This window comes from Thalassophryne amazonica, chromosome 17 (genome assembly GCF_902500255.1).
Source record: "Thalassophryne amazonica chromosome 17, fThaAma1.1, whole genome shotgun sequence".
Lineage (NCBI taxonomy): Eukaryota > Metazoa > Chordata > Actinopteri > Batrachoidiformes > Batrachoididae > Thalassophryne > Thalassophryne amazonica.
Genome location: NC_047119.1, coordinates 30869167 through 30881496, shown reverse-complemented (window position 1 = coordinate 30881496; position 12330 = coordinate 30869167). Strand labels below are relative to the sequence as shown.

The window sequence follows — 12330 nt, the reverse complement described above, 5'->3', positions numbered from 1 at the left end:
ATACCAAGTAAATACAGGCCCAGTATCGCCGATAACGATGCTTTTTCATATTTAAGCTTCATAGATCCAAAGGGTCCAAAAGGATAGGATAGAATTTCACCAAACATTGTATGTGACAACAAAATACTTTATCACAATCAACATTTTTGTTTAAAAAAAATATCATTCAACACAACTTAAAACAAATTCTCCTGAGGTAGAGGGCTGACAAACCACAGCGTAGTGCTGCGCTTACAGACAGAGAGTAGACTTTGATGAATCTGCGTGCGCAGCAGTCAGTGCGTGCGGGAGAGAAAAAAGCTTGAGTATTGATCTTTTTACACAAGGATCGTTCAATATCAATACCAGCGTTGGTATCGATATTAGGATCGATCCGCCCACCTCTAGTGCCCACCACTGGACATTAGGAATGATGGCTGATCAAGGTGGAAAAGCACATTCCAAACCACAACAACTTCATAACCATTTATTGTGCTGCACCAGCATGATACGATTACTGCTGTGTTTTGAAGTTTCCCAAAACTCCACAACATAACCCGAACACCTTGATACTGGGTTGTATTCAGGTCACAGAGAGTTGTATTGTACAACACAAAGCAGTTCCCCCGACCCAGTTTCCTACTGAAATAGAATACAATTTTATGTCGGGCCATCCTGTGTGACACTGGTTTAAAATCTAAGCACTTTAAGATTTACTGGTTTTCCATCACCTGTGTCTTTCAATACACATACAAAAGAATACAAGAAAATTTAACTAAAAATATCATGCAGGCACAATCAAACTGATGCAAACTGTGGTAATGATTATGTAAAATAACTTTAATGTCTAACACACCATTCTCCAGGGCAACTACTGGTTACTTATGCAATCAGTAACCAGAACATAATGACCAGAGCAACAAACAAGAAGAGTCGAGACAGAAATTGTTCATCTGTGTGCTGTGGTGTCCCAGGGGCTGCTGTTTGGGAAATCAGGATTTGGTTTTAGTGCATCATCCTGACAACCAAAGACACAGTATTTGTGTGAGGGCTTATGATACACAAGTACCTGGTGGAGGTCTCCCATCATTGATGTTAAAAGCTGTTGCAAAAATTCCAAATGGAAAAGCACCAATTCCAAATGACATCTGGAACCCGCCATCTCCAAAGCCAAATCCTTGAAATCCCTGTTAAAATAATAAAGTTAAGATTTCTCTTAATGTTTAGCAGTATTATTACAATAGTCTAGGGACATTTTAACACAGTGAGATGTGACGCAACAACCAATGCAATTCATGTTCATCCTCAAGAGAGGCTTATGCATGTTGGTGCTTAACGTCTAATAGATCCCAGAGGGAAAGCTGCTTCCATTAATGAATAAAAGCACAGGTTTGCATTACAGCAACAACTGTGTAACAGTTTCATCATGAATGACTTCATGCAACTTAACAAATGACACTGCACTGAGAAAACTGAATCGGGAGCTGATTTTTATAAATGAAGTAGCACACAGATTGTTATTAAGCAGGAGGGTGCACTGGTTTACTCGTACTTACACCGCGATTTTCTGGTTCAGGTCTTTGCCCTTGTGGTCGAGGTGGTGTTTTTTCTCTACGTAACAAAAGTTTTATTCATCATTGCAATACAAGAAGCTAAAGTACAATTATGCATTACATGAAAAAAGTGCAAATGACCTGTGGTTTAAACAAATACACCCACCTTGGGTCTTGTTGACCTGTGCTTCCCCGCCCATATAGAGGAATGACCTTCTCTCGGCTGATACCAGCTTTACAAACTGGACATACTTGTCTACTGGGTCTAGTTTCCAGCCACTACACAGAAACAGAAGAGTATATAGGTGACAATCTGCATTGGTTATAAAGTATTAATGACAATGCGCTGTCTGCTATTTTCTTAGGCTTTAGAACAGCTGAGGCACATACTGTGCAAAATGCAGTAAGTGCATGAACAGATATTCCATCGCCTCTCCGGGTGAACACAATAATGCAAAAACAATACATGCTACCATTTGTATGTCTCCAAATTAAAAGGGACATACAATGAAGGTGAAGTCAAAATCATGTGAACTTTGACACACCAGATCAATCCAAAAAGCTAAGTATTTTGATTATGTAAGAAAGATCCCATAGACTGACATTAGGAGCAGTGTTGTTGAATGTATGCATAACTTGTCTGCCACCTGTTGGGTATGTCTGGACTTGTTGCTGGGAATAATCTTCTCATGTGTATAAGGCCCCATAAAAAAACAGTTTATCATCCCCGCCCGCATACTGAAATCGGCCCACATCAATTTTTTATTTTGGCAAATTTTATTGATGATGGTACAGCTGGTGCAAGAACCGGCACGTCCACTAGGTGGCAAGTGTGCTTTGGCCAAAGACAGATGACGTTTACTGAGCCGAACCTGGAACTTACTGCTTGTCGTCGTTGACAACCACACACAAGGACGGTGCCGTTTATCATGAGACAGAATGCTGACAAAGCCAAGAAGCTGAAGCCATGGTACGGGGTGAGTGACATTTACAGCCAGTATGGATATGGTATCTTGGACAATGGAGGTAGCTTGGAGGCTAAAGGAGAAGTTTCATTGCCCAGCCTCAAAATTTTACTATATTGTTTGTCCTCTGTTTCTAAGAAGAAGAATAAAAAAAAAAAAATCGCCCTCCCTCATCACATTTTTTCTGATGTCAAGAATGATAAACTTTTGTTTGTTTGTTTGTTTTTTTAATGGGGCATAATCAGAATTATGAGCAGGTGTGACTGAAGATACAAGTCACTTTAAACGAGCTGCTTTGTCAGTTTCTTTCATGTCCAAAGCAGCTGATAAGCAATAACAGAAAGGACAAAATAAAAAATTATCTTACCTGATGTAAGCAAGGCCAGCTGGTCAAAAGAAGAAAAAAAAAAAGTCAATCAGTGAGGCTTTACAACTTTTGCCAGTGTAACTGACAAATACAATGTATTAAAACAAGTATTGGTGGATTTTGCATTTCTTAAATGTGAATAGTTTCTGGTTTATTCAACTACTTTCTTCACCCATCTCTGGCAAGATACTGAATATCTTTGGGCTGTGGACAAATCAAGACATTTTAAGTCATCGTCTTTGGGCTCTGGAAAACATGACTGCCATTTTGTCACCATTTTCTGAGATTATATGGACTGAACAAGTAAGTGATTAATCGGGAAAATAATCAATTAATTGATAATGACAACAATAGTTAGTTACAGGCCTACTCATTAGTGAGACATTTATTTCAGTAATATATCCAACACAGTCGCCTACCAAATTCTTGATGAAGCTAATATCAAAACAGCGTTACCATGAATTCAGCAAAGAGTTGTGCGTGGTGCAATTTTTTTCCCTCCTCTCACAGTCTACAAAAACACACTGTGCATAGTATTAGAATGTTTTTCTCCTCTAAGCTGCAGGTGCGTCTTTATGCATTTTGCCAACGTAAATATTCACATTACTTTGGCCATGACAAATAGGCTGCAGCTACACAAAGCTCACTGACTGAACCATGTAGAATAACGTTAGGTTTATTTAGCTCACATTACCGAACATGAGATCCTTGCAGTTTAGGAACTGTGGCATTTTAAAGCCATGGTATACTGGGAAACCAGTAACTGCCCTATGCCTACATAAGATACCTGCTTCAATTATGTTGCAAAACAAAATAATTGGAAATGCAAAGCAGAAGTGAAGAGACCTTATTTAAAGAAATGTTGCTAAACGCCAACCCTAAAAATGTAATTAATTTGTTATTAAAGTAGATTATATGCCCATCCCAAAATAATTTCATCACCAGAACATGTGCTAAAAAGCAAAAAATAAAGCATTTTTGTAACGTTTTTCTCATGGCCTCCGTGTTTTACGTGTGATGACATCATCAGTGGGACCATCACCTCACCTCGCTTGAAACCAGAGGATCCTTGGTTCAAACCCCCGTCTGGCCGGTACATCACTAAGGGCCCTCGGGCAAGGTCCTTAATCCCCAGGTTGCTCCCAAAGTGTAGTGAGCGACTTGCATGGCAGCACCATGAGATAGGTGTGTGAATGGGTAAATGCAAGGCATTACTGTAAAGTGCTTCGAGCTTCTGATATAGATGAAAAAGCGCAATATAAATGCAGCCCATTTACCATCAGTGTGACCGGCAGTTCCCAAGTTCCATAAATGTACCAGGTGCCTCACAATATCTGGGGATTTAATTTTTTTTTTAAATTCTTTATTTACCATGCATGAAAGGTTATTATAAATTTTAAATCAGTTGTAGTTGCAAGACAATGATGTCAATGAGGTTTTTTTTTTCAGTTCAAGAGTTGAGCACAAGGTGGAAGGGCTCTGGCACTAAACAGGTGAGTTACTTAAAATCAGACATTTTATTGAAATAAAGGGAGGGATGGCGTTCTGAAGAATATAATATTGGCCACATGCTCCTGCATCCACCCACCCCTTCTTGAGGCAGAATTTCACACAGAATGCCCTGGGCATTTTGACATGCCGATACGGTACTTTAAATAACATTAAAAAGCGGTGGTTACAACATAAAACATTTTACAAAGTGACTATTTATATGGTCCTGTATTCAGCAACTTCACATGGCACCCAATGAAAAATCACCATGATTATCATGAGATAAAAGATGGACATTATAGTGCCAAAGCAGAATTCCTAGCTCAAAAACTTGTTAGGGTTGTGCATGAAGCATGACATTGTGTAGTTTAAATAACGGCTGCAATATTAATAGCAATTTGTGTATTATATCATACTGAGATGTAGTACCGCTTCACATTTCTGGAGTCGATTGACACGCCTTCGCGTCAAAAGTCACATGACCTAATTAAGTGGACATAGGGTACAATATGCTCCACTCTGTCTGTTTGAATGTTGAATTCAACCTGCACACCACTTTTTAAATTTCGTTAATAGGCCAAGTATAATTAATAATTTATGCAAGATTTTTGGTGGGATCATCTTCTCATATTTGGCAGACACCCTCAGCAAAAATGACTCATTTCCTTATTCAGCTGCAGGTGCGAAAGGCGTGGGGAAAAAAAAAAAAAAAAAGAAGACCCCTCATCTTCAGCAGGAGAAAGGGTTGTTACCATTGGTGGAAAACTCAGGAGCTTACCAATCACAATCTCCAACTCCACTTGGGTTTGATGACAACCCACAGACCCCACGTGGATGTGCTAGGGTGTGTGTGCACGCATTTTGCAAACTGGACTTTAATTCTATCTAATTTGGTTGCTGAGAGAAGAAAATTGTAGTTTCATGCGGAGCGAAAAGCAGACGGCAATCACTTTTGAAAGTTGTGTGATATTTACTGTGTTTGGAATGTGTTTTAGTGTGTGTGGTGGAGTGTTTTAGCGTGTGTTGTTAGTGTGTGGTGTAGTTATTTTATTTATTTAGTGCACCAAAATAATCAGGTGTGTTAGAACAGCGCTTCAAGTCTATCTTTTGTTTTTTTTAAACTGCAAGAAGACGAACCAGAGCGTGATCAATCTAATGATGTGGACTTTATTGTTCTGGTCTGACAAATGAGAGCAGATGGATTCACCGATCTGTGTGCACAGATTTCCACAGTGGATCGGACTGCGCGCTTCTCTTTCCATATTCTCCAAGGCTCTGAGCTGCAGAACTCCGCCCCAGCGCAGAGTCCTGGAACACAGAGCAGGCTTTTTCTATTTTTTTTGGCCACGAACACAGCCAGGACAGTCTGCACCAACACCAATCAAAATGCTAAAAAAACAAAGAATTAGGGAAAAACACATATGGTATCGAGGTGGAATTATCTACAAATCTGGGGGGCTTCTGATGTGCACTGGACAGGAATTGTTTTTCTGAGTGGCACAAATATAATTTGTGTTATCTTGTTTCTTGTGTCATCTTATTGCATAAAAAATAGCCACAAAAAACACCTGAAGCATTTCTTGCATTTTAATGTGAATTGTTATATATAACTTTATTTTTGAAATTTTAAATTTATATTTGTATTCTAAATTTTTAAAAAATGGCTCATTAAACATTTTTCTAGTTTTCACAGAAAAAAAAAACTTTTTTCTGATTCAAATTTTAGGTTTTGGGGTGAATTTAGGGTCACTGTTTTAATGCAGTATGTCAATGAAATAAACTGGGACGTCATACAGGTTGTGCTGAAAAGAATGACACCAAACATAACTAGGTAAACAGTTTTTAAAGGTCAATTATGAAGGAAGGTAAAACCAAAATGAGTCAAAATCACCCCAAAATAGCCACGCCTCCAGAGGGTTAAAGGTGAAGGCTACACCCAGCCCTCGGGCCTCCAGTTGCAAATGCTTAGTGTGGATTATAAAGATTTGGAGCAGATCAAAGTTTTTGGGTGTATTTTTCCACAATCACATGGGCCAAAGGCTTTACGACATTCCAAAGAAAAACAGTTAATTTAATGGGAGGGAAAATAAAGATACGTGATGTCCTGATGTACGCTGCTTGCGTAAAACTATGTGTATAAAACCCTTCAGACAACAGCAAAAATAAATGGAGCAGAATGGACAGAAAGACAATATTTACCAAAAAAGGTGTCCACACAGGCTGATTACTGCGTCTTTGGCGGTGTCCAGACATATATTACACTCGAAAGTGCTGTCCTGAGAGCCGCCGTCAGCGGCCGCGTTTGAGCCACTCGATCCCGGCTTCGGGTTGTCAGCTGAGCCGGAGGCTGGAGGGGGAGCCGCGGTGGCCATTTAATCCGCAAAAACAACAGGGTACACACGGCCTGACTACAACGTCAGCCAGCGCTCCGACATACACACACTTAGGAAACACGGCTCCTAACTTGGAAGAGAAAACGAGACCGAACCGTCATAAAATTAAATCGGACACCTGCTAGTCCACAAAAAAGTGGCGATGCTAGCTAGCGTTAGCAAGTTTATCGTTTCACCGGCAACAGACTCAAAAGCAACCAACACACAAGCTACCGTTCAAAACAGCGTTAACCAGAAAATTCTTTCAACTGACTAGTTGTGAGAAGTTGCGGAAATATCTTTGCGTCTGGTTGCATCACAGTACTGACGTTTTGCCGAAGCTTTGAGGCATGTACCAAAAAAAGCTTTCGAAGCTTGATTTGTTTACGCTTATCTCGCGACTAACAAATATTTATACAGAGTGACAGCAATGTAATTAATTATTGTTTGAGAAGAATAAATGTGTTATTAAAAGTTCAATCAAACATTAAATTAATAATAAATGAAGTGATTTTGACAGATTTTTTTTTAAATATGTTGAAAAATTTCACCACTTTTGGAATGATGATGTGTATTCCCTGTCATCAGCAGGGAATACACAGGCTGATGAGTCAGTCAAAATTTCCATCAATAACACTATATACTAAAAAAACTGTATACTAAAATAAATAAATAAAATTAAAAAATAATAAAAAAAAATAAATAAAAAATAAAAAAAAATTGCTAAAAGAAAAACAAATAAAACTACTCACCTCTGAAATTGTGGATTTTGACTGATACGGATGAGGAGCAGTGAGCCATGTTGGCATCTTTTAACACAGTCATTTCTGTTATTCTTTTCCATCTTAGTATAAATTGTTGGCACAGTGGGACATGTCTGGGCTTGGCCTTTTATTTATTTGCATGTAATTTATGAAGCTTTATTAATAATCACACTATTGCTTGTATGTTAATGTATACTCAACAGAAACACCCCAACACTCATGATGACAATATGACAAAAAGTTATTTTTGAAATTGTTGCAAATTTATATATATATATATATATATAAAAAAATAATAAAAACAAACAAAAAATGACGAAATCATATGCACATAAGTTTGCAAACTCTTTGCTCAATACTTTTGGTGTTTTGGAAAATGACCATTCAGTAGACAGTCTTGTGGACAGCTTAAACTCAGCGCTCACAATCACACTCAACATGATCGCTCCACTTATATTAACCCCCCTCCCCCCAAAAAAACCCCACAGTTGCCTTTGTTGGTTCAATGATTACTTACGTGGCCTCAAGCAAAAGTGTAGAGGTCTAGAACAAAAATGGCGTAGTTCAAAACTAGAAGTATTCCACCTCAGTGGTGCAATGCTATTCTAGACTATAAGCATGCACTACCGGCTACAACGCAGGCCTATTACTCTGATTTGATCAACAAAAACAACCATAATTTAATATTCCTGTTCAACACGGTGACAACACTAATTCATGGACAGCCACCTGTAAGTTGCTCTCCTTTTACAGGCCAAGATTTTTTAGTTTACTTTAAGAAGAAAATTTGGTTAAATATATATGCAACCCATCATCTTGACTTTAATGTTTTTAATTAATTTATCTCAGGTTGTTGAGATTTACTTTCAGTTTAACTCTAAGGAAGATAATTTTAGAAATTTTTATATTGAGAAGCCTGGTTTACTTTTTGTATTTGAAATGTCATAAAAATAATTAAAATGTGTGAAATACTGTACAAGACAATTTGGCTAGGTTTCAGATTATTTGGCTTATTTTGAGAGGGTCAGTTTTTGCAGTGTGGGGTATTGTGTGTAGAATTTTGAGGGAAACAAATGAATTTCATCCATTTTGGAATAAGACTGCAACATAACAAAATGTGGAAAAACTGAAGCACTTTCTGGATCCACTGCATCTTCAACTGGTCAGATCTCACAGGTTTTGAGTGTGTGTGCAACTTGCCTACATGTTCATTTCACTGCCATAAGTTGCGTCCAATGTCATTTCCAACCAATCTCACAACTTCAGAGTATTTCTAATCGTGCCGACCCAAGACCACCCAAGACTACCACCACATGAGGCTTCTTTGCCTAATAAAGATATTTTTTTTTCAAGATCAAATGCACAGCTCAGTCACAAAGACAGCTTTTTGTTTTTTGTTTTTTCATAAATTCAGTATATCCCATGAATTCAGTTTATACAATGCATTTAATTGTTGCTTACAGCAGTATATTAACATATCATGACCTCAAAAAGAACGTTTTCCAATCAGTGGAATGAAGCAGTTTTCATCACGCAGGTAGCTGGTCTGCTCTGTGTCAGCCTGATCCCGTCACATCTCAGAAGCTAAGCAGAGTACGATCTGGTTAGTACTTGGATGGGAGACCTTTTGGGAACGTAAAACTGGACTTGCGTCAGGAAGGGCATCCGGTGTGAAACTTGTGCCAATTATCAATGCGGATCTGACTGTATCCGCTGTGGCGACCCCGAACAAAAAACCGGGAGCAGCTGAATGAACAAGTAACTGTTGTGCGTCTTCGTTTTGTCCAGTAGATGTCACTATCGAGTACTGTTTCATTTTTAGATTCAGGCTCTCTGCTTCGGAAAGCATCGTTCGGCTCTTGCCACGTCACGGGGGGAAGGACCCAGTTTGGCCAATCAAACAGCATTTAGCTCAAGTTTTCTGCACCACTCAATCACTTCCACCAACTAATATATTTGATTAATTATAAATTTGCGTTTATTGACTGTAATATCACTGATATACTAATATCGAACAGTGATGCTTGACAGTAACTTACAATAAACATCCCCCCAACAACTTTGTATAACTTTCAATTTAATAAGACCGCAAATGGTTCAAATTAAGGTATTTATTATGCACCATTTTTTTGTGATTTTATTTCTAATTGATGCGATAAATAGTCATAGAAAAATGTATGATTCTAAGACTGCAGTCACATGTTGATGGTAGGAAAATCACCACATTTTACATTCTGTTCAAGCATTTAGAAGCCAAAAGATCCCTTACCAAAAAGTAGTACATGCAAGTATGTTTCAAGTATACTTCCAGTTTACTTTTTATATACTTATCAGTACTATTTTTTGGTAAGGGATGTCAAAGGGTGCAGATATGCCAACTGAAGCAGTTTCATTTCCTACAGAGTTGCACAAAGATGTACGCACACAAACGCACACACACACAACTTATTGACCCTTATATCTGAGCATCTGTTTGATTTGTAAGTAAGAATAATAGAATATGACCAGTTAATCGCATATATGAAAACACAGTAACAGCAAGAAATACCATCTGAATGACATACTGTAAAAATACTTAATAATAATTCTTTGTTTCCATGCATTGTAAACACATGCTATGGAGTCAATTTGTCATGTATTTTTTTGTCTCTATTTTTCATTATAAAAATACATTATTATCATCATCATCATCATCATCATCGTCACATTTAACACACCCAAACATTTAAAAAAAATCTGCCAATAGCTAATATTTATAACAATAAAAATAAGTAAAATATATGACCAGTTTTTGTATTTTAAAAACACAATTTCTTTCAGGTGATCAAACTTCCTCATTTGTTTTAGGGGGTTTTCCAGCAATTTAGAAGGAAATAAGGCTTAATTTAATCATGTTTTTATAATCATTTTATTATTGAGTGATCGCCGACAGCTGTTTTTGTGTTGTCATGTGCAAGAGTATACAGCTACAGTGAAATAAAAGTTACTTCAAAACAATTCAAATGATTTATGAACTTAAAATCGGACAAATTTCTTTAATCAAACTGACAGAAGCAACAGCGCATTTTAATTTTGGTGGAATGGGAGTGTTCAGACATTAAGTGAAATTTTCTGTCAACCAACTGATGAAGAGTAAACAAAAATTGTAAAAACTCATTAAAAAATTAAAATCTTAACATGTTAATCAATAGACAACATATATCTACTATATCAAGGAAGTCAGATAGGATTTTGGGAATATTATTTGCAATGAAAGGCCTCTCAAGTGTATGAAGGTTTGTCCTTTATTAGACTACTTCCATTGCTTTAGACCTTGAGTAACTGGGGCCACCTGTACGTAAATCATCTGCCATTGCATCCTCTATCCTGGACATCAAAGATTTCTTTAGGGTTCGCTTAAAGTCATTGCCCAAGAACACGTAGAGAAATGGATTTATGAAGCTGTTTGCTGCGGCCAGAGTGGCCCCCACCTTCAACCCCGTATGCAACACATCCAGACTATGGTTCTTCAGATCTATCTCCAAAAGCACAAAGGTGTGGTAGGGGACCCAGCAGACGAAAAACGATGTGATGAGCACCGCCATGACTTTGTAGGGCTTTGTTGACTTCGTGGTCATACTTCTCAGCTTCACGCATAGCACCGAGCAGCAGAACACAATCATTAGAAAAGGAATGACGAAGCCACAGATCAGGCGAGTCAGTGCTACAGCCTTGTGTCCTGAATGTGACGTGTAATTAGTGTAGCACTGAGTGACAGAACCATGGATTTGAGTTTGTCTGTAGATGAGCGAGGGCAGAGTCAGCAAAGCAGAAAGGAGCCACATGAGGAGAACGATTCCAGACGCTTTCCATACTGTACGATGGTTATGCGCCCATACCGGGAAGGAAACTAGCACACAGCGATCAGTGCTGATCAAAACCAAGAGGAAAACGCTGCTGTACATATTGAGAAAGAGGGCGGAGGAGCTGAGCTTGCACAAGGCAAGACCGAAAGGCCAGTGTGATGTAATCATGTAGACTATCTCTAGAGGAAGAAAGGCACAGAACAAGAAGTCAGAAATGGCCAAACTGATATACCAGGTGGTGATCACCGTTCGTTTCATTTTGCATCCACAGATCCAGATGACGAGTGAGTTTCCTCCGAGGCCAATGACAGAAATGATCACATTAACCGCCACCAGAGCATCATTCAGGAAGGACTTGGACTCAGTCAAATTCAGTACTCCGCTCATAGAGGAGTTGAAGTCGCTGTCGTTCCCTGGAACGTAATCTTCATAGTCAATATAATCCACAGACATGCTGATCACGACTCCTGAAAAACAAAACGTACATTAATACACAGTTTCACATTTTAAAAAAAGAAATAACTTTTTTATTTAAAGTTGATTTTACACATGAACTCACCGTATTGTGTGTTGTGATGTGAGTTGACCCTTCTGTTGGTGGAATGAAACTTCTCACTTCTGTTTTCAGAGCAGCATGACTACTTATGCAAGCTGTCATTGTTAAAAAGTCATGGAGCAACCCGAACATGTCCCCACCCCTCGCTGACCAACAATATTTTTTGTTTGTGGGAGTGTTACCACCTCCAACAATCTGAGAAGGCCCATTGGATAAAATAATGCTGTGCTGTGTTTTATCGTGGGCATTTTAACTCTTACGCAAGTCGATATTCATCATGAAGATCTTCCTACACAAATGCAACCAGACCAAGCATGGCTACCTCCCACTTCATAAGAAAAGGTGTGTCCATAGATCATTTTAGCAGAACTGTGCTTGTAATTGTGGCTCTAAATTGACTGAATGTTGCTGTGTTTTCATCTTTGAAGTAGTTTTAGG

General features: G+C 38.4%; 2 protein-coding genes across 3 annotated transcripts; both read right to left on the bottom strand.

The window, feature by feature from the left end:
• Positions 1-312: 312 nt before the first annotated feature.
• Positions 313-7069, bottom strand: rnf185 (ring finger protein 185). Of its 2 annotated transcripts, none has more exons than XM_034192092.1 (6): positions 6555-7069; positions 2865-2883; positions 1699-1811; positions 1536-1590; positions 1049-1166; positions 313-959 (listed from the first exon to the last, which is right to left on the bottom strand). In XM_034192092.1, exons 1-6 carry the CDS (start codon positions 6725-6727, stop codon positions 862-864), a joined length of 576 nt encoding a protein of 191 aa, XP_034047983.1. In that variant the 5' UTR covers positions 6728-7069; the 3' UTR covers positions 313-861. The 2 variants fall into 2 exon arrangements, with proteins under 2 accessions (XP_034047983.1, XP_034047984.1); XM_034192093.1 differs by having other exon boundaries at positions 313-956.
• A 3473-nt stretch (positions 7070-10542) lies between these two features.
• Positions 10543-11987, bottom strand: LOC117529333 (chemokine-like receptor 1). The gene is made up of 2 exons (XM_034192088.1): positions 11896-11987; positions 10543-11803 (listed from the first exon to the last, which is right to left on the bottom strand). The coding sequence occupies exon 2, from the start codon at positions 11787-11789 to the stop codon at positions 10779-10781; it is 1011 nt and encodes a 336-aa protein (XP_034047979.1). The 5' UTR covers positions 11790-11803; positions 11896-11987; the 3' UTR covers positions 10543-10778.
• Between the last annotated feature and the right edge of the window lie 343 nt (positions 11988-12330).